This window comes from Malaclemys terrapin, chromosome 1 (assembly GCF_027887155.1).
Source record: "Malaclemys terrapin pileata isolate rMalTer1 chromosome 1, rMalTer1.hap1, whole genome shotgun sequence".
Lineage (NCBI taxonomy): Eukaryota > Metazoa > Chordata > Testudines > Emydidae > Malaclemys > Malaclemys terrapin.
This window is the reverse complement of record NC_071505.1, coordinates 267,621,754-267,643,409: the sequence shown is the minus strand read 5'-3', so window position 1 is coordinate 267,643,409 and position 21,656 is coordinate 267,621,754. Positions and strand designations below refer to the sequence as shown.

Below are 21,656 nucleotides of genomic sequence, written 5' to 3'. Positions count from 1 at the left end.
AAAACATCTGTCAAAGTTACATACTGAACAACTGAATATCATCTGATTTAGGAGTTAAGCTTTTCTGGAGGCAACGCTGATGATAAATTTAGCAACACAGTTTTCCACAAATCTCTCAAATTATACTTTACTTTCTCTCCTAGCTATTGAGAAGATATACTTACACATTCAAGGTCCTGATGTCAAGCAGCTTAACTTAATTAGCTATTAATTCAGCAAAACACTTACAGCTCTTATTAGGCCAGTGCCAGTTTCCATTGTGCTTAGTCTGGTATCACCAATCTTGATTGCAAGAATCTGAGCTCCAGGAGCCACACCATTTCGTTCTGGCTCTTCTGGAAAATATCCAGCAGCAATACTAGCTACATGTGTTCCATGTGCTCCTGAACAAATTAAACAAAAAGCATACTATTGCAAAAAGTGTAACACCCTAGTAGAAACCTCAGTTTAATATGCTATAACCCAATTAATTTTCATTTACTGAGCAATTTATACCATAAAAAAAGCTAAGAGCTTATGCCGAAAGCTAACACCATATGGAATTCAGATTCTTCAGAAGTGTCCTTACTAATTAGACATCCATCTATTCTTTAAATCTTCTGATTATCAATTGTCACTCAATTTTGTTAGCACCTTTCACTGTTGCTTTACATTTTAGAAAGCAAGCAATTATAAAATTAATTATACATGATATTTATATAAACTGCACAAAAACGGGATAAGAGTAGATGGAGCTGTAATGATAGTGGTATAGTTGTCTTTTCAAAGGAAATTTGTATAGCTAGCCTTCATTATACCTTGGCAAATCAAAGCAATAGCTAAATTTGTCTAAGTTACACATATACACAGATATTTTCATTTAGAAGCTGCCCTCCATTGGTAAGCATTCTTTAATCATGCAAGCTGCAGGGGAAAGCAATTAAATCTAGTCACTCTCTATTTAAAGTCATGCGGAAGCAATTACATTTAATAGCCTGATTCTCTTCTCCCTTATACCAGTGAGACTCAGGAATAACTCCACTGAAGTCAATCATGTTTACTTGTAAGAAGCCAGCATTAGCAAGAAGAGCATCAGGACTGCAGTGCATAGAACACAAGCAGGAAACCATCTACTCATTTATTTTAGCTATTTCTATGCCTCTTAGGGAAATTTTAGTGGGGCACCATTGATAATGATCTATGCATTTATACCATACTCACAAATGTGGCATTTAACTGTCTGATCAGAAAGCTGTACCCCACAAAGGTGGAACTATGCATTTAAGGAAAGATACGTAGCTGCTTGTGTGTTAACTGCATTTTCAGTATTTTGATTTTTGAATATAGCCGTTTTATAAAATTCAAAATAAGATACCTCACACCAGCAGTAATTTTTTTAAAAAAGCATTTATAATTCATTAAAAATCAAAAATGGCAAGAGCATATGTTTTCAAATTAATTTTACAAAGCCTCAATCTGATTTAAACAATTATTTTTAACCAACATTTTAATTGCCTTGATTTAAATTGCTCCCACCTCCCCTCATGGTGCAATACAATATGGAAGTTTAACCAGTTACACAGAGACATTTACATTTTGACTCAAAAGCACCGTGAAAATGAAACCTACTTTATTTTATGAAAGAGTGGCATCACCTCGTTTCCTTGTTGAGATACCTAAAATAGATTTCATTTGCAATTGATTAAAACAAATTACCTCCACTGGTCACAATAGAAAGTAGGTTCCCCTCATCATAAATGTTCACTGAGTAATTCAACATTTCAGAGATGCCAAAAGATCCATATTCTTGTCTCTCTTTGTAGGTTCTCAACACAGTGCACTTAGTGAAGTCACCACATTCACTTGAATCAATACAGGCTCTGTTGATATAGAAGAGTATAAAATAACCCAGATCAATCTATAGTAAGAACCCCTGACTTGTTCTTTCCAATATAAAATGACCACAGAGTTTGTAGATCGCTTTAAATTGTCTAGTTTTTTTTAAGTAATATTGTTCAAAATTTTCAAAACCAAAATACCAAAAGTCAGGCTCCTAAATCAATACATAGAGGCATATAAGTAAGAGTGGCTTGATTGTGAGAAGGGGCAACATCCTATTGACTTCAATGAGATTTGTGATAGCTTAGCAACTCAAGGGGGGGAGGGGCAGAAAAAAAAAAAAAAAGACGCCACTTTTATTCAAATGCCTTAACACTGACTTAAAAGTCTAAAACCTGTGCCTAAAAGTTAGAACGCTGGCCACTGTACACAGCTTTATGTATTTAACTACTTAACGTAAAATTTACCATCCACAAAAAAAAAAAAAAAAAACACATGACTTCAGAAACGTAAACTTATAACACTAGCTAATAACTACTGGCAAAATGTTTGCTAAACATTTGGCTAAATCATGACAAAAATACTGAACACAAGGCTTCTAGATCCCCCTCAGACCTAAACCTTCAACAGGACGCTGCTCAGGCTCAGGAGTCCGCACTAACAAGTCCTGATGCAGGATCAGGACCTACATTTCTAAAACTGAAATCCTGCTAAAGGTAGCAATTCTTTTTACAACATCCTTTTAGTAAAAACTTCATTACATAAATGTTTTTACAAGGTGATCATCAATAACTACTACTTATATTTTACAGAAATGCAGAATACAGTTTGAACCAACGTTTAAAGCATGTAAAATTCAAACATTTTAGTTAGACACAAAAGCAAGAGTTTACCTCCAGGTCTCACCATCATGCCATACTAAGCAATCATATACAGGGCCAGGATCATTGTACTTTTTTTCCAAAGAATTCAACAGTTCTACTTGACTCTGAAATTCTTCCTTCATTAGTTTAGTTGCCTTAAAAAAACAAAAACAAAAAACACTTAGAATATATCATTATTTTCATACTTTTAGCAATACACACAGAGGCAAGTTGTGCAACAAACTGCTTTCCTAATAAAAAAATCCGTATGACCTGATGTGTCTGGAAAAGTTCCCAACATGTTTATGTATAATGTGCTACCTAAGCGTTAAAAAAAAAAACATAAGAAACATCAAGTTACTCATCTGTCATGATTTTCAGATATTGTTGTAGAGATTCTTTTTAAAGTTTCCTATGCAGAAGTGATTAAGTACTGTAGAGTTTATAGAAAAATGCTGGTATCAATTTATAGATGGGGGCGGCGAGAAGCCTTTTGTGGAAATTGAATCTCTGCTTCCACACTTTTATGTAAGCAATGTTAAGATACATATGTTCTAACATATTATACATTTAACAATTAGGAGTTCTGTCTGTATTATATTTAATTTAACTAAATCTTAAAATATTTTTGGCATATATCATGACCAGTAAACCAGTGGTTGCTACAAAAGTAATAGTGATCTACAGTACGTATAAAATTTACTGCATGGTTCACATTCTTTGCTCTACTCATCAATTACTAGAAGTTAATACTGGATGTGAAGTTATAATTCCTCCCAACTTCTGTCACCTGCAATCTTCAGAGGAAGTACAGGAATTCTTAATTAAGACAGAAGGTTAGGATAGTAAGAGAGCTATAAAATGGAGATCAAAACCAATTACTATGCATTAATTTTATCTAGAAAGCAGGATCTATCACCACTTCACATGGCAGAAGAGAAAGGATATGTTTTATTATTTTGTAGTACTCTAGTAATCAGTTCAATTACTGATAAGTCTCACTTCCATCTTTTTCCTCTGCCTCTCTCCTGAAGTCTGAATGAATAAAGTTGTAACTAATGCAAATATGTTGGTATGCTCAGTTTTGGTTTACACTAGTGTGTTCTTCTGAAGTAGCCACAGTTTCCATTGTTTTGAAAATTATACAATGTCTTGGCTGGGTGCCAAAACAGAACAGAAATGAAAAGAGGAGGCAGCAATGATCAGCAATAACTATTTCCTACATTTTACAGAAATCCAAGATGTGTGGGTACAACCCACAAACCCAGTGAACAACTGGTAAGCCTCCTTCAAGACCTACCAGCCTTAGTAGCATCTTACAGATTTAGAACAAATTTGAAACATGGGAGATGCCACATGGACTTGATACATTCCTCAAGAAGGTAATAAATGCCCATTATGGAAGGTATAAACAAGTAACATTTGAAAATTTAAGATGTGTGGTCTTCAACAATGACTACCAATGCTTCTGCAAATGAATCCAATATAAGTATTTTATCCTAGGTCCTTTATTCATAATATTTCTGATTCCTGTATTCTTAAGACACAGTGGCCTGAAGACTGATGGAATCAGAATATACTGACTGATGGACTTAATATGCAGATGACTTGAGTGCCTTAAGGGGCTGACAGCACTTAGTTTTATTGCCCTTCCCTTCAACTGAGATGATAGAGAATTTAAATGAACATTAACATTGAGAATTTATTCTAAATTGAGACTAACAGATCACTGACCTCAGAGAAGAGACAATGTGATCTAAAGAGAATGGAACCTTTTCACTAAAAACTAAAAGGAGTTTGATAAAACAAAGATAATATTCAAGACCAAATAAGCATTCACGTACGCATTCTATATCCTGATTTCAGAACAAGATGCAGTAACGTTCACTCAATTTGTCTGTTAAAATAACCTTGTCTCATTTTCTAATTAACAAATAGAGCTTTTTTAAAGTCTCTTAAGCAAGTGATTTCTGTATAAAAAAGTTGTTTAAAAAAACTAATACAAACTTGTGAGGGAGAGTTATGAACTGCATCAAACTCATCTAGTTTCCTACAAGCTTCTGCTAGTAGAAGCCTGTGAACAGGATCCCATTGTTTCTCCTTGCGTTCTTTCTGTAATACAAAAAAAAAAAATCCTCAGAATGTTAGTTTGCCTAAGAGACACTTGTACCTTTTATGAACACTATATCTTTTAAATCATTTGACAATCCTGATTTGGGGCATGACAACTATAGTACAAAAAAAACTTGTTATATCAGCAAAGAATTAAAAGAAAAATCTACACTATAGCAGTTTACAAGCCATAGTTTTCTAACAAAACCAAAAAAGCAGAGTTAAAATATTATAATATGAATACAAAATGAAAGTAAAAAATAAATTACCTGAATCCTCTCCTTAAGAGCTTTTGGATAGAAATCATAGCCATTTTTTATACCAATGTGATACTTGCCTGAAGGATTTACCCAATTTGTTGGAATCTAGAAAACAGATAAAATTCAGAAATAGAAATATTTCTTGCTCTCAACAGGTATTGCACACCAAATGTTAACGTGCTTTTTATATATATATATATATATATATATATATATATATAAATAAATAAATAAATAAATAAATAAATAAATAAATAAATAAATAAATAAAAAATACATGGCTAAGCAGATTTGTAATGGTTCAGTTTGTAAAGGCCAGTGGTTCAAGTCCAGACCTAGAGAACAGTAAATACCAACTTCTGCGAGATGAGGTGGCAGCCTCAATCCGGTTCCTAGTGCAATGACATCACAGCAGCCAGCACTCTAAAACTGAGAGTATCAAAAGGGCCAGATATGATAAAGGTATGGAGAATGAACAAACCCTTTACAGAGGCACTGCCTAAGCAGATGTTTTTTGTTTGATATTTTTTTATCAAATAACAATATAATGGGCAGGTCTGCTTACCATGGTAAGTGTAGCAAACAGCACAAGAAAAAAATTCAACTTCCTGTTGCTGTTTGACTCTTAGTGAATCAAGTTCACTGGCCCTATAGCTATAAGATCATGAGGGCAGAGGCCAACAGCCTCACATGGTGGGGGAAAGCTAATGGGACAAGGATTCCATGTACAATCATGAAAAGACAAAGCACAGGACACTCCAAGGCAGTAGTTCCCAACCTTTTTCGTCTGGCAGGTGCCAGACGATGAGCCACGGAGGACCATGGCGGCGGATGAGCAACCGCCGAAATGCCGCTGACAAGCAGCAACATCAATAGGCGCCGCCACCGAATGCCGCCGAAAATCGGTGGCATTTCGGTGTCGACGCCTCTGGATGACGCTGCTCGTCGGCGGCATTTCAGCGGATGCTTGTCCACTGGCCAGTAAATGGGTGCACTTAGATGCCCCGGTGGGCACCATGGCGCCCGCGGGCACCGCATTGGGAACCCCTGCTCCAAGGGGTTGACAGCATCAGATAGTAGGAGGGGTTGAAACTAATTGCCCCTCTACAAGGCTATCAATCTATCAACAACAGCAACAGTCCTAGACATCTGAGATCATTGTTAAGATTTATCATCTAAACCAGCTGCCTTCCACAAAATCATTCTCAGACCTCCCAGATGCTGTTAATATTGAGACAGAACAGAACTCCCTCCCTGTTCCTCCCCCCCGAACCTCCAAGACTCCTCAGTGACCTGCTGGTGCTGATCATATTCGGTCTTAATTATGTCAATTTTTAATATGATGGTTCTTTCATTTTACACAGCTGGTTTCACTAATGCCAATATTTTTTAAGTGTTTCCAATCTGGCATCTATGATCATTCTAAAATTTTTGAGGAATAGTTTTTCTGAACCAGCCTTCGAAAACCAAGCAAGAAACCTTGGATTTGTCAAAGTGAATTTCAAGTTATTATGTTTATTACAGTAGTGTCTTTGGGTTAAATATGTGGTTGGTCCCAATGTGCTCAACACTGTAAACACCCCATATCAGGCAATCCTTACCCCAAAGAACTTACCGTCTAAATAGATAAGCCAGACGAAGGATGGGGGAAGGGATATAACATACAAGAAGGATATACAGTGAGACAATCTAGTACAGGTTTTCACTAGAAGGGAATAATTTACAGACAGGAAAGGAAAAAAGGGGAGAGGTGCCATTAAATTTGATACCAGAAAAAAAATAAAATAAAAACCAACAGCAACAATACAGAAATGCTTACCTTCAGAGTTCTTCCGGAAAGACCTATAATTTCTCCATCTTTGGGTTCTACTACGGTAGAAGTGTTTACATCACCACTACCTGTTGTATCAATTATGTCAATTATTTTGGGTTTCCCATCAGTTGTAATCTGAAAACATAAGAAAATGATTATCTGAGATTAATATGTGGCTGTTAGAGTTGCATTTTTAAAATAAACACCCAAGAAACTATACAAACCATGAACTTTTAAATGTATATAATAAATAAATCTACCCCAGCATCCAGGAGCTCCTGCCATTTCATTAGCCACCTCCACACACAAAACAGTTTTATATTATTTTTAATGTTATAATAGCATGGGAATGCCACTATAATTAAGGTTGCATCATGACATCTGTTTAAAGATGGACCTAAGTCCTCTAAAATCAACAGGCTTAGGGCAAAGTCTACACTACAAAATTAAGTTGACTTAAGTTACTTCAACATACAGCCACTGCAGTAATTAAATCGCTTTTGCATGTCCCCACTACGTTCCTTGAATTGGCGGAGTGTGTCTCATCACTACTAGCACTTGCACCGACGCAAAGAGCAGTGCACCATAGGTAGCGATCCTCCTGTCCAACTTGCCACCATCTAGCACAGGGTGTTTTGTGAAGGGCTTGCACCACCTCATGTGAGCAAACGAGTCACACAGAGGTGACTGGGAACATGATTTCTGTGTCCCATGATATAGTTTTCTCCATCCCATAATTTTATCGACATCCCATAACGCCTCTTTTCAAAAGCCCTGCAAACCCATGCATCTACCATCTGTGTGAGAAGTGTGGATACTGCACAGCTCTGTCCTATTGCAGTGAGCATTGTGAGCACAGAGGGCCTGATCCTGCAGTATTTGCAGAGCCACAAGAGGAGGCACAGGGAACATGATGATTCCTTGGAGGCTAGATTGCTGTGAGACACAGAAAGAAACAATTCAAAGTTGTTGGTGGCATTCATGGAGCAGCTGCAGACCGTGGAGTGCCAATTCTGGGCCCAAGAAACAAGCATTGATTGGTGGGATCGCATCATTATACGGGTATGGGATGACTGGCAATGGCTGCAGAACATTTGGATGCACAAAGCCATATTCCTGGATGTGTGCGTGGAGCTCGCCACGGCCATCCAGCGCAACAACATCAAAATAAGATCTGCACAGATAGTGCAGAAATGAGCGGCAATCGCTATGTGGAAGCTTGTAATACCAGATTGCTACTAATCAGCCAGGAATCAGTTTGGAGTTGGGAAATCCACCATGAGGTTGCTGTAATGCAATGCTCAGGGCCATGAATCACATCCTGCTACTGTGACTCTGCGCAGTGTGCAGGACACAGTGGATGGTTTTGCAACAATGGAGGTTCTGAACTGATGGCATACATCTCTCTATTTTGGCCACTGGACCACCCTGCCACAAAGTGCTTCAACCGAAAGGGGTGCTTTTCTATGGTATTGCAAGTGCTGATGGATCACCGGAGACATTTTACCAACATCAACATGGGTTGGTCAGGGAAGGTGCATGATGCATGCATCTTTAAGAACACAGACCTGTTCAGAAAGCTGCAAGCAGTGACTCTCTTTCCAGAGCAGAGGATTGCCATTGGGGATGTTGAAATGCAGTGATCTTGGGAGACCCAGTCTGCCCCTTACTTGCAGGACTCATAAATCCGTACACCAGCCACCTCGACAGCAGCAAGAAGCGTTTCAGCTACAAGTTCAGCAAATGCAGAATGACAACTGAATGCGCCTTTGGCCGTTTGAAAGGACACTGGCGCTGCCTACTCATGAGATTAGACCTCAGTTTAAAAAAAAAAATCCCAATGATTATAGCTGCCTGCTGTGTGCTTTATAATATCTGTGAAACAAAGGGGGAGGGAGGGAGTTTTCCACCTCGGTGGAGGCAGAATGGCTCTCTGCTGATTTTGAGCAACCACATACGAGGACTATAAGAGCTCAATGGGGAGCTAAATGGCTCAGGGAAGCTCTGAAAGACCATTTTAATAGTGAGTCACACTAACGTATGTTGAGGTAGTGTGCTCTGCCTGGCATTGTTTTTTTGCATCCTAGTATGAAGCCTGTAATGAGTGCTGTGTGTGTATATATAACATTGCAAATGCACCGATTGCTATTATCTGTGAATGATGTCAGCCCCAGCTAGCATATATTGAGAATAAAGATGAATTAAGTTTCCATAAATAGGCTTTTATTCCAAACCTATTTTAACGCATATTTATAACTGAATGAAACTTTATAAATATGGGGAAAAGAACAGTCATTTCCATTTCTCAACACATACACCAACCGTGTCTCTCAGGTCAGCGTACGTGTGGCTGCCTGTTCTCTCCTCCTGCGTGGAGTGGTAGGGGGTAGTGCAGCGGCCCTTGTTGCCAAGTGGAATGGGGGTGTACGGAGGTCCCAGAATGCAGTTTTCTATGGGCTGCAGACGGAGGCAAGCATGGGTCTGCTGAACTTGAAGATCAACAAGAGTCTCCAGCATGTCTGTTTGCCACTTGAGAAGTGCTAGCATCTCCTGCAGCACATCTCTCTCCTTTTCCTGTGCTCTTCTTCTCTCCACTCTATCTTCATCCATTCTGTCCATCAGGGTGATCCTCCAAGACTAGTGCTAGGTATCTGAAGAACCAGAGAGGCTTGCAGGACCTCTTGGAACAGGTCATCCAACATCATCTTCCTTCTCCTCCTTAAGTGGCTGAGCCGCTCCATTGGTGTGGACGGAGAGACCCTCGAGGCCACATTTCCATCTGCAAAAGATACAATACTACCTCTCTGCATTTTGAGTGTATTCACAAGATACATGGAAACTTGGTATACTGAACTCACTCCCCTTGAACCACACAAGTTGCAAAAACCACATTCTCACTTGTCCTTGAGATTCACAGAGCACGGCGGCAGTCTCAGCCATGGTGAATAGGGTCTGGGGGAGAGTTGGGACAGTAAGAAGGGGATAGCTCACGGGCATGAGTATACGCATATAGGACAACTGAACTGAATGTGGGCACCGTTTTCCAGAGGTGGTGATGATTTTACCTGATATTTCACTCCTGATAGTAATGGAAGCTGAAAGGAAATAGCTCCTGCAGGCATCCAGCTGCACACTGGGTCTGTATGCTGCTAGCCTGTATGCTGCAATGGTGCTTGCTGAAGTAATTGCTGAGTGGCATGGGAAAGTGTCCAACAGCGGCAGAAGTAGTAAGGCAGCCCTCACCAGAAACTTTTGGCAGAGCACTGCAAACTACCTTCAGGAAAGTTTCCTCGAGATCTCTATGGAGGATTCACGGGACATCCTGGTGCATCCCTGAACTGCAGTGCCGCCTCTGCCTAACTGTATAGGGGAATGAGAAGCAGATAGCAACTCTACCTCTATTGGTTGTTTCACTACCTCCTCTAGCATAAGTAAAAAAGAGTAAATGAATAGATGTGTCCCTGCAATATCAATGCAAACTCCATATTTACCAGAGATTCCTTCCCCGTGCATGAGGCTCACCCATGCTGGACTGTAGGTACTGGCTCGACTGTCCAGGAATCAAAAACAGGTCCTGGCTTGCTGTGCCACTGGATCCCCCCCATCGCCTGTTCCCCATACTCCTCTTCCTCTTCGTCACTTCATAGTGGAAGCCTGTGACTCCTGCTCTCCCAAAGTATCCATGGGACTTTTGGGGGTAGTGGTGGGGTCTCTGCAGAGGATGGCATGCAGCTCTTCATAAAAACGGCACGTCTACAGCTCTGAACTAGAGCAACTGTTAGCCCGCCTTGCCTTCTGGTATGCCTGCTGCAGCTCCTTGGCTTTCACACAGCGTCTCTTTCATGCCCCAAGCGAGCTGCTTGTAGATATCGACATTTATACGGCTCAATCGGAGCTGTTCCTGCACACCCTCTTCTCTCCACAGACCCTGGAGATCCACCACCTCTTGCATACTCCAGGAAGGAGCGCATCTGTAGCATGTACCTGGCACAATCACCTGGGCAGCCACTAGGTGAGCTCTCCATGCTGAGCAGACAGGAAATGGAATTTGAAAAGTTTACAGGATTTAGAGGAGAGGGACGTATACCTGCGTACCTGGTCACTGGGCAGCGGAGCTCAAAATGGTGACCAGAGCGGTCAAGGTGGGGCATTGCAGGACACCTCTTGAAGGCTACGAAAGACAATGTAAGTAATGCAGTGCAGTGTCTACATAGGCGTGATCCTGGAAAACATATACGGAGAAAGGACAGGAAGGAGAAAGAGGGAGCAGAAACAAAGCAGTGAGGAAGTGGGTTAGACTGGTTGCTTAGTGACAACACACAGTTCAATACCAAGCTTGGTTTCTTCCACTGATTCCAGAAGAAATTGGGAGTACCACCATGCTGTCTTCTGTTATCTTAAACTAAGTTCTTTGGAACAACGACTCTTTCATGAAGTGCTAACACCTGTATTGCTATACAAATACTAAGGAAGGAGGGTATTTTTTCAGGTGGGTGGGACGATTCACTGGTTGGGAAGAGTATCTTAACTTAGAATTCATCTCAAGCTTAAATGAAAAAACAGTTTCATTGGACTTAGGTCACCACAACCAGCCCTCCTCAATAAAGAGAGTTCTTGCGTAGCCTGCTGTTAAGGAGAAAGTAAGGAAAATAAGGAGATAGTAGAAGACTTCAAGAGAAGGGGCAAGCCTGAAATGAAAGAAAGATGTCACAGCTGCTACAGAATCCAGCTGGAATTGATCTACAAAGTATGATGGTCACATGATAAACAGTGCTTTCTACTACTGAGTTTAGCGAGTTTGTCTTTTTGCCCAAAGTTATAAGAATGGGGGGAAGGGGAATAGTTTAGCAAAACTGGACATTGCATTAAAACCACACCTTTGCTTAAACTGACCTTTACAGGTTCAATCTATATGCCAGCCATGTTCTATGGCAGCTGTGACATTGCCAGGATAGTATACCCTGGAAAAATCTCAGAGTAAGAGCTGGCAATCTATGGTGTAGGAGGCAGAAAAAGAAAGATAAGTGTAAAGTCACTTGTGTGCAGATGCCCTCACATTATATGAAACACACAGGAAAACATCAGTCCATGTTACTCTTCCTTCTGATACTATGGCACTTCACAATGTGAAGAATGGTAAGAAAGCAACCCACCATTCTACTACAGACAATGCAACTAATATGGGTAAGATTGGGAGGCTTAGCAAGAAAAATAATGTAGTCACATATGGCTGTTCCACACACATTCTAAAGTTGATCCCTAAAAATTTAAAGGCAAGAATACAATATCTATACCCGCAATCCTGCAATGTGAAGCTTGTGGTGGATACCCTTTGACTTCAATAGTAGTCCAAATGGGCACAGGGTTCCCCACTATGAATCCAGTTGATGGATCTGGGTCTGGGACTTTAATTCACAGTCCCTTTGAAGCTGCCAAACAAACAGGAAGATGGCCATGTGTTTATCATTCCTCGAAAGAGTACGGTTGAATATTTATGCCAATTGCATAAAAAATTATGTTTCAGAGTGTCCCAAGTTAATGAAAATCTATGAAGAGAATAGACAGGATATTGGCTCTTCTCGGTCAGAAGATAACACGTTTTGAAGCGGTGTGCTGAGGAATTTCTCCAAATACTGAAGCTAATAGCAATCACATTGATTCTGTACAGAGGAATTCATGTTCAACTGCTGAAGTGCGGAAGATTATAAAAATGTTTACTGAACCTCAATTAAATAATGGCAAAAATGTGTTCCAAGAGAGTTATGAGTAGGCTTTAACAGCACCATTTTCTAGCATTTGTGAATGATACCTATAGGTACAAGTTTACACTTACAATAGAAGAACCAACAGTTGCTCTTGAATAGGTATGCTGGAAATAGATTTCCACCTATAGCAAATCAACTGGAAGCCAAGTGAAGTTTTCCAGTGAATACTAAAAACATAAAGGCTATTCAGGGATGGAATTGCAAAAGAGCATTCTGCAAGAAAACAGGGATGAGAATATAAGCCATGCTTATTTCCTCCACAAAAGGGAGTTACGTTGCAACAGATGGCCAGTACAGGAATTTGAGTAGCAATGGTCTTGTGGCACTTAGGGAGAGCTTCACCTGCCAGGAGGAATGTGTAACCCACACTTACAGTGTGGCGCTCTGACTTCTAGTTGAGGAACATGAGAAAGTAGAATTTTTGAGCTGATAGATCTGGGTCTTTCAGCTCAGGCAACAAAGACTCAGAGTTTCAAATCTAGAGGTCCTGGGTTCAAGCCCCTCTGCCCATGACCCAGCTAGAGGATTCATGCTACTTTCATGCTCAAGTAACATCTCAAGTATTAAACTACTACACCTTCTTCTGCTGGAATCAACTGAGCATTTTCTTTGAATGCACCAGGACAAATAAAGGTTAGAAACTACAAGGCAACACCTGGGGCTTCAGAACTAGGTTTTAAATGAAGGATTTTAATTCTGAAAGCAATCTCAGCGAGTCTGAATTATAAGATCAGTGGTAACTGACTTTTTTAAATTGATTGCAATTATATTTTAAATACTACATTATGAAATTTATATTGAGGTGATAATGTTTGGGAATTCATGTGTGTAAAAGGAAGTTCCCCAAATTTACAGACCAGCATCATTATAAGAGAAATAATTTTGTTGCATGACGACAAAGATTTCTATGCCATTTTGGATTTATAAGAGAAAACAAAAATAGAATTTTATTATTTGATATTTTGTGCTTTGCCTACAGCAGTTTGATAAAATTCAAATAAAATAACCTATCAGTGGTGGCATTGAAGAGTTTATAAAAAACATTTATAGTGTTGTTCATTTTATATTTAAATCTAAAATTGCAACAGCACAAATCTTCAAATTAGGTTGAGGCTTGGTAAAAGAATTTTAAATCAATTATTTTTAACTCAACCAATTTAACTGGTTTAAATGAGGGCTACAGATCCAGATCAATTATTCAAATTGCTCCCCCTTCGGGAAGGTCCTGCAGGAAATGGGAGCAGAAGTGCATTAGCATCAACTGTGAGAATCCGACTGTATTGAGAATCTACGAATGAGTGGGGTGGTGTTATAGGGGGGATTACATGTTAAAAAAAAAAAAAAAAGAAAACCTTGGCTGGCTAGGTTCTTGTCAATCCATCAGGCATTTTATTACACAGTAAGCAAGTACAAACTGATTGCTCTTGCCAAATATAATTACTCTAGAAAAAGCAATACATTTATGTTGTGACAATTAAACCCTTGGTTATTTTACAGCATCTGAAAGTGTTCAGGTCACTTTACAAAACAAATTGTAAGCTCTTTGGAGCAGAGACTATGTCTTTTCATCTAACTTGAAACATGACAAGACAAGCAAAGGTAACAAACAATACGAAGAGAATGGGGTGGGGAACAAGTTTATGGAGTTACCCAATTTAAGCATCAGTACATCTGGAGGTCTCAATTAAGTGTTTTGTTTTTTATTATTGAGCACATGAAAAATCATGGCAGAAGTGTGTACTAATGAGGAATCTGAATGAGGGTAGTGACTTGGTGGATAAGAACAGGTAATGCATTCCATACATGGGGTGGAGTGTGTGTGTATTTGGGGTGTGTGTGTGTGGTGGGGGGGGGGGGGGGGAGACAGATTGTCGTGGGAGCATCAGACTAACAGGACATCAAAACTAGCATCAGCAGCAAGAGTGGGAGGCATCATGATGAGACAAGGTCAGGGAGGTAAGCAGTGCTACATAGCGCTCTCAAGGAAAAGACAAGAAGTTTGAACTCGGTGCAATGACGAAGGGGAGCCAATAGAGAATTAAAAGTGGAGGCGAGAATGATATTGTCAGATCAACTAGTGAAAAATTTAGTGGTCTCATTTTGGGTAAATAGGAGTGGGAGGAATGTGGATATCAGAAGGCTTGTCTTTATTCAAACAGCTGTGCAGTTTTCAGTTAGCTGGCATAATGCTGCCTATCACCTCTCACAAGTGTCTAATGACTTCATGCCAAATCTCAGAGACTCTGCTCAACCTTGACTTCTCACTGCTTTTAACACTTATCTTGTCATCCCTGGACTTTCTATTGCTCCACCCTCTCTGGTCATTCTTTCAATGTCTTGTGGTGGTATCCTTTTCTTTGCCCACACTTTCCACTGAGTTTCCAAAGTCTTACATCTTTGGTCCCCTCCTTGTCTTATTTTACACCTCTTCAGTGATCATATCTGCTCACATGGCTTCAGCTACCATGTTTATGTGGATAATTCAAATCTATCTTTCCAATCCTGACCCAGCTCTCAGGCTGAGATGTAGGATTGGGACTGTCTCCATAGCATCTCCTCCTTGACAGAACACCATCAAATTAATACATGGGTAAAACAATCTTATCCTTTCTCCGAAACCCTTTGTCATCACGAAAAGCACCAATCTCCATGTCATGAGATTTGCCTGGGCTACTCCAACCTCTTCCTACCTGACAGCCACTTAGCCTCAGTTAATTCAAATTCTGAGCCTCTAAGAGCATCTTCCTTGACCATCATTCGGGCCATTTAATCCCTCTGAATTCCACCACTATGAGGTGGGATGGGAAAGGCAAAGTTCAAGCTCCACATTCTCACCTTAAGGGCCCTTCAGAGCTCTTCATCTCCCAGTTTAGAGTCATGTCTCTTTCCATGTTATCCTCCATTCCATTCTGCTCTGCCACTGCTCACACAGCACCTTCTTCCACACTATCCCTTCTGCATATAACTTTTTCACCAGGCCACAACCCTCTCGAAATCCCTCCTTAAAGTCCACTTCTGTGATACCTACAAGAGCAAAGATGCTCAAAGGCAGCTGGACATACTTAATGGGCCTTTGTTATATGAAAATTATAAACAAATTACATACAAAAGAAGCCATATTGAAAAAGTTAAAGGTTGAAAAGTCAAAGCAGGAAAGTTAGAAAGTGCCAGAATTAAGGTTGCCTGAAGTTTTAAACTGAATTCAGAATCTTATACAGCTCAATGTATAAACTCCATGCCTCTCTCCTCAGTATATTTCTTCTTAGATTATAGACTTTTGCAGTTATTTTTGTTTGTACAAAATCTAACTACGCTTAGCTGAACATGTATGACTACAACAACCACAAGAATAAAAATCACACAATACTATGAAGTACGTAAGTATTAGCTGGATTTTATTGCAGAAGAACCTGAGTTAGAGAGATTAGGTGACTTGTCCAAGGTCACACCAGAAGTCCATGGCAAAATGAGGAACATAGCCCAGGTCTCAGAGCCCAAAATGAAGCTCATTAGAGACACTTATAAGGCATTCTCAGTTGAAGGGAACAGCTCTGGAACAGATGTCCAGAGAAGATTAGACTAATCAAAATCTGATCATTTTTAAGAAACACTGTAGGGTCTTTCAATACTTTTCTACCACAGACAATAACATTTACAACAACAACAAGTCTCCCATCCTGCCTCACAAGAAGTCTTGCCCTAATCACAGTTCCCATAACCATGTTTTGCCTAAAAGATATATAGGTCAAAAAGGAAATAATTCAGGATAGCCCTATGTTTTGTGTTACACAGGAAGTCTGACTAGATAATCACAATGGTCCCCCTTCTGGTCTTATAACAGATGAACCACAGAAGGAGGAACAGCAGAGGTTTCCATGAAGAGCAATAGGGACTTTGCTTTGCCAGCCCACTTGGCTTGGCGATAAGCGGACAGCACGGGATGCTGCTGGCCATGCTGGACGCCTCAGTGTGCGGTGCACTATAAAACTCCAGGATAAGCAGCTCTCCTGAGCTCCCATATAGAACCTCAGCAAAACCACAGCAAGCATCGCCAAGGGCTCAAACCTGGCTCTCTCGGGGGATAGGGCACACGTTTGCCGCATAAATTCAACAACTCCCTTTCCCCCAGCTCTGGTGTCAGTGAGGCACCGGCCCCCTTCAGCCGTTTTCCCTCTGAGTGTCTCACCCCGGCCCCTCCAGCCTACAGGAGCCACCAACCCCGGAGTCCGGCAAGTGCCTGCGCCGCGTCACGCCCTCGCCCTGCCGCTTCCCCAACTTCCTGCCCCTTCCTCCTCCGCCCGGCGCCCCACGGTTTACAACGCCCTGCCCGGGAGCCGCTCAGCCCGACCATCCTGGGTGGGCCCCGGCCGATGGGCGCAGCGCCCGCACGCTGCGAGACGATCAGGAGACTGCCCCCCCCCCCGGACGAGGGGGGGGCACCGCTCGCTGCTGCCCCGGACAAGGCCCAGGAGCCCCCACTTCCCCCCAATCCCCGCGGGCGGTGACCCGGCGCCGCCCCGGGTACCTGCATGCCGGGCGCGCCGGGATCCACGCCGGTGTCCAGCACGGCCAGCAGCACCCCGCGCCCGTCGTACTCCGGGTAGCGGCCGAGGAAGGAGGCGGCGCCCGTCTCTTTCTTGGGCAAGAGCCCGTGGAAGGGGAACGGCTCCTCCGCGGCGGCCGCCATGATGCCAAGGGACAGAGCGACGGGACTGACCAACTCCCGGCAACGGCGCCTGGGACGCACCAAGTGAAGGGCGGGAAGGCGCATGCGTCCACCCAGCCAATCGTCGGGCTGCATGCCCGCGCCTTCTAGAGCGCCACGGCGCATAGGCTATACCAGCCAATAGGACGGCGAAACGCACTTACGCGCGCGCCGGAGCTGGGGGGGGGCGAATGCGTCTAACCATCCAATAAGACAACAGGACACGGACCTTCACGTGCCGGAACTCGCATCCCACTTGGTTCCGTAAGGAAACCTGCGCCGAATCGGCCAGTCTTAAAGAAACAGGAACCTATTTCCGTCTCTATCCCCCCGGTCGCTGCCCCGCTGGTCATTATCACAGTTCCCCCCCCTCCCCCCCCCCCACCGTGCGGCCCCTTTAATGGCTCCGCCGGGAGGAGGCTCCACGGGCCTGGTTCCGGGCCCCTCAGGCTGCGATGTCATCGTTACAGCCCCAGCGAGCCTGGTGCAGTCACAGAGCTGGGGAAGGGGGCGAGGGGCCAGCGCAGCCTAGCCTGGCTCCCAGAAGCGCGGGTGCTGAGCAAAGATGCGCCCGCTACACCCTGCACAATCCTGACAAAACAGTGCCCGCTGGAGCCACCGCCAGGGACATGTTTCGAAATGGGGCGTGCAGAGCACAGCTGGTACCGGGCCCCTTGCCTTGTGTGCCTTGTAACCAGTGGCAGCAGGCCTCGGTGCTGCTCTCCATGCACAGTACACAACCCCACACACAGGTAGTTAAGTCCAAAGCAACAAAGTGGCAGATGAAATTCAGTGTTGATAAATGCAAAGTAAGTCACACTGGAAAACATAATCGCAACTATATATACGTAACGATGGGGTCTATAGTAGCCGTGACCACTCAAGAAAGAGATCTCGGGGTAATCATGGATAGTTCTCTGAAAACATCTGATCAGTGTGCAATGGCAGCAAAAACCTTAGCAGCCTGTTAGGAACTATTAAGAAAGGGATAGATAATAAGAGAAAATATCACAATGCCACTGTATAAATCCATAGTACGCCCACACCTTGAAAACTGGATGCATCTCTCGTGTGTGTGTATATATATATATATATATATATATATATATATATTAGGATTGGAAAAGGTACAGAGAAGGGGAACAAATATGATTAAGGGTTTGGAACAGCTTCCACATGAGGAGAGATTAAAAGACTGGAATTTTTCAGCTTGGAAAAGAGATGACTAAGGGGGGATATGATAGAGTTCTATACAATCCTGAATGTTGTGGAGAAAGTGAATAAGGAAGTGTTATTTACTTCTTCACATAACACAAGAACAAGGGGTCACCCAGTGAAATTAATAGGCAGCACATTTAAAACCAACATAAGGAAGTACTTCTTTACACAACACAGCGTAAAGCTGTGAAACTTTTGTTAGGGGATGTTGTGAAGGTCAAAACTATAACAGGGTTAAAAAATGAATTAGGTAAATTCATGGAGGATAGGTCCATCAATGGCTATTAGCCAAGATGGTCAGATATGCAACCCCATGTTTTGGGTGTCTCTAGCCTCTGACTGCCAGAAGTTGGGATTGGACGACGGGATGGATCACTCGATGATTGCCTGTTCTGTTTGTTCCCTCTGAAGCGCCTAACATTGAACACTTTGATGGAAGGGGGGGTTGTAACCCACATGGACTCTGAGTGGGTTAATGTGGATCTTAGCAGCCAATTATGTTACTTGGCTGCACCTAGATGGAGAACTGAGCCTAAGTGATCAGGAAGCCCCCCAGCAGAAGGGTACTGGAAGGACAGTGTGTGTAGTTACTCTTTGGGAACAGAGCGGGGGTGAGGAGGAAGCCTGAGGTGAAAGTAAGCTCTGAGGTGCTAGCCCTGAAAGAAGAATCCACCTAGTGAAGTTGTGGGGAAGAAAGCCTGAGAGTGGCTGGGTAGGAGGAAGCCCAAGGAAACGGCACCAAGGGGTGGAATAGGTTGCCAATCCTCCTAGATTATCCGGGAGTCTCCCGGAATCGGCCTCAATCTCCTGGCGGCTATTGAAAGCAATCCAGGGGATTTTAATAGGCCTCTGAAAGTCTGGTCAGCAGTGCAGCGGGGCTAAGGCAGGCTCCCTACCTGTCCTGGCTCCGCGTGGGTCCCGGAAGTGGCCAGTATGTCTGGATCCTAGGCGCATGGGCGTCCAGGGAGCGTACCCGTGCTGCTCCCACCCCAAGTGCCAACTCAGCAGCTCACATTGGCCAGGAATGCAGCCAATGGAGCTGCAGGGGTAGTGCCTGCAGGCAGGGGCAGCACGTGGAGCCACCTGGCCCCTCTGCCTAGGAGCCGGACATGCCGGTTGCTTCCAGGAGCCGCCCAAGGTAAGTGCCACCCGGCCAGAGCCTGCACCCCTCACCCCCTCCCACACCCCAACCCCCTGTCCCAGCCCAGAGGCCCCTCCCACTCTCCGAACTCCTCAGCCCCACTGCCCAGCTGAGAGCCCGCATCACCTCCTGCACCTCAACCCCCTGCCCCAGCCCTGAACCCTTCCCACACTCTGAACCCCTCGGCCCTAGCCAAGAGCCCCATCCTGCACCACAAACAGCTCATCCCCGGCCCCACCCTGGAGCCCACAGCCCCAGCCAATGCCCTCACCCCCTCCCACACCCCAACCCCTTGTATCAGCCTGGTGAAAGTGAGTGAGGGTGGAGGAGAGTGAGCGACGGAGAGAGGGGGGATGGCGTGAGCAGCGCTTGGGGCTTGGAGAAGGGGTGGGAAAGGCGTGGTAGGGGGTGGGGCAAGGGTGTTCGGGTTAATGCAACTAGAAAGTTCTCAACCCTAGCCCCGACCCCACTCCCCAACAGGAGCACCAGGTGGGCTGAGCAGGTCGGGGCACAGGGGTGCCCCAATTGGCCAGGGACCCTGGGCATGGGCCCCGTGGCCCAGTGACTAATCCGCCACTGGTTGAGGTTGATCCTCCACCTGGACCCTGTATCTTGTTGATCATTATGTTTTTCATTATAAGTGACTGGGTGGATGTGTGTTTCTTCTGTTAGTGCCCATGAACATTTTCAGTAACACTGTGAATGTCCTTAAGAAACCTAAAACCAATGTACTCATTTTGTTTAAAAGCCTTCAGTTCCTCCTTTGGAACGGACTCTTAGAATAGACTGACATATGGACTTGGTGCAGACGGTATATCTAAGATCTCAGCAGTTTGCTAGTCACTTTGTTTGGAATCTAACGTTCTCTGCAACTTGCCATGGATGTAACTATTTGGCTTACTTAAGCCTGGTCTACATCTAACACTTAAGTCAACCTAGCCCCAATACTCAGAGCTATGGAAATTGTTGTGTGATGTAGTTAGGTCAACCTAACTCCCACTGTAGATGCAGCTAGGTTGACAGAAGAATTTTTCTGTTGACCTAACTTCTGCCTTTCAGAGCGGTGCATTAACTATATCAATTGGAGAAATCCTTTTGTCACTGTAGGAAGTGTTGTAGGAGCAGCAGTGATCTGTATGCTCTGTATGACTATGCTATGTATAACCGGTATGCTCAAAAGGTCTGTTATACTTCCCCCCAACACACTTTTGTCTCCTCTCCCTCTCTAAATACCTGTGAAGTGGCTTTCCCACTCCCGCTCCCCCCTGGAATACTTGTGGGATAAATGGGCTGGTTAAACAGCTGGAAAATCAGAAGAGCCCCCAGATAGACAAGACGCCTGGGACTCTAATTAGGCAGCACTCACACACCCAATGCATGGACACTGGCTGAGGAGGAGTGTGACCAACCAGACGTGGCCAAGTCATCTCTAGTCGCAGGCCATGAGGCACAGGTCCTTAAAAGGGGAAGGGGCCATATGCTCAGGAGCTTGTACCTCCCATAAAGCCCCTTTGCCCAGACCACCTGGCCAGTGGTTCGCTGCGTTGCAGTCCATCGTGCCTCGGAAAGTCATATCTTCATCACACCATCCATCTCTGTGCTGTGGGACACTTACCTTAAAGCAGAGGTCTGGCGAACCGCGTGCCGAACGTCGCCGACCCCTGCCTTAAAGGATCCTGACATCTCCAGTGCTGTGCCTGTCCTGGGAGCGTGAGTATGCGAGTATGAATGTGACCCCCTCTCCCCCTTCTTTTGAGCTTAGCTATCAATATAATAAACGTGCTTTCTGCCAAACTCTGGTCGGTCATTAGTCCACCCTAAGCTTACTAGCTGACCCAATTTTGGGTAACAGGAAGCATCTACAGTACAGTGCTGCAGCTGTAGAATGGTACTTGTGCTACTGTAGTGTAGGCATATCCTTAGTATATTTCTTCTGCTCTAGTTTTCTGTCCTTGAAACTA

General features: G+C 43.3%; 1 protein-coding gene across 2 annotated transcripts in view; it reads right to left on the bottom strand.

Annotated features, from left to right (window-relative positions):
- TPP2 (tripeptidyl peptidase 2) overlaps positions 1-17,447 on the bottom strand; it is a 70,659-nt gene extending 53,212 nt beyond the window's left edge. For both annotated transcript variants that reach the window (XM_054012879.1, XM_054012889.1), the window contains exons 1-7: positions 17,157-17,447; positions 6,873-7,001; positions 5,063-5,158; positions 4,689-4,793; positions 2,712-2,836; positions 1,696-1,859; positions 229-383 (exon numbers count right to left, since the gene is read on the bottom strand). In XM_054012879.1, coding sequence (XP_053868854.1) covers positions 229-383; positions 1,696-1,859; positions 2,712-2,836; positions 4,689-4,793; positions 5,063-5,158; positions 6,873-7,001; positions 17,157-17,432 — 1,050 coding nt within the window. In that variant the 5' untranslated portion in view covers positions 17,433-17,447. The remainder of the gene's footprint in view (positions 1-228; positions 384-1,695; positions 1,860-2,711; positions 2,837-4,688; positions 4,794-5,062; positions 5,159-6,872; positions 7,002-17,156) is intronic.
- Positions 17,448-21,656: the final 4,209 nt, after the last annotated feature.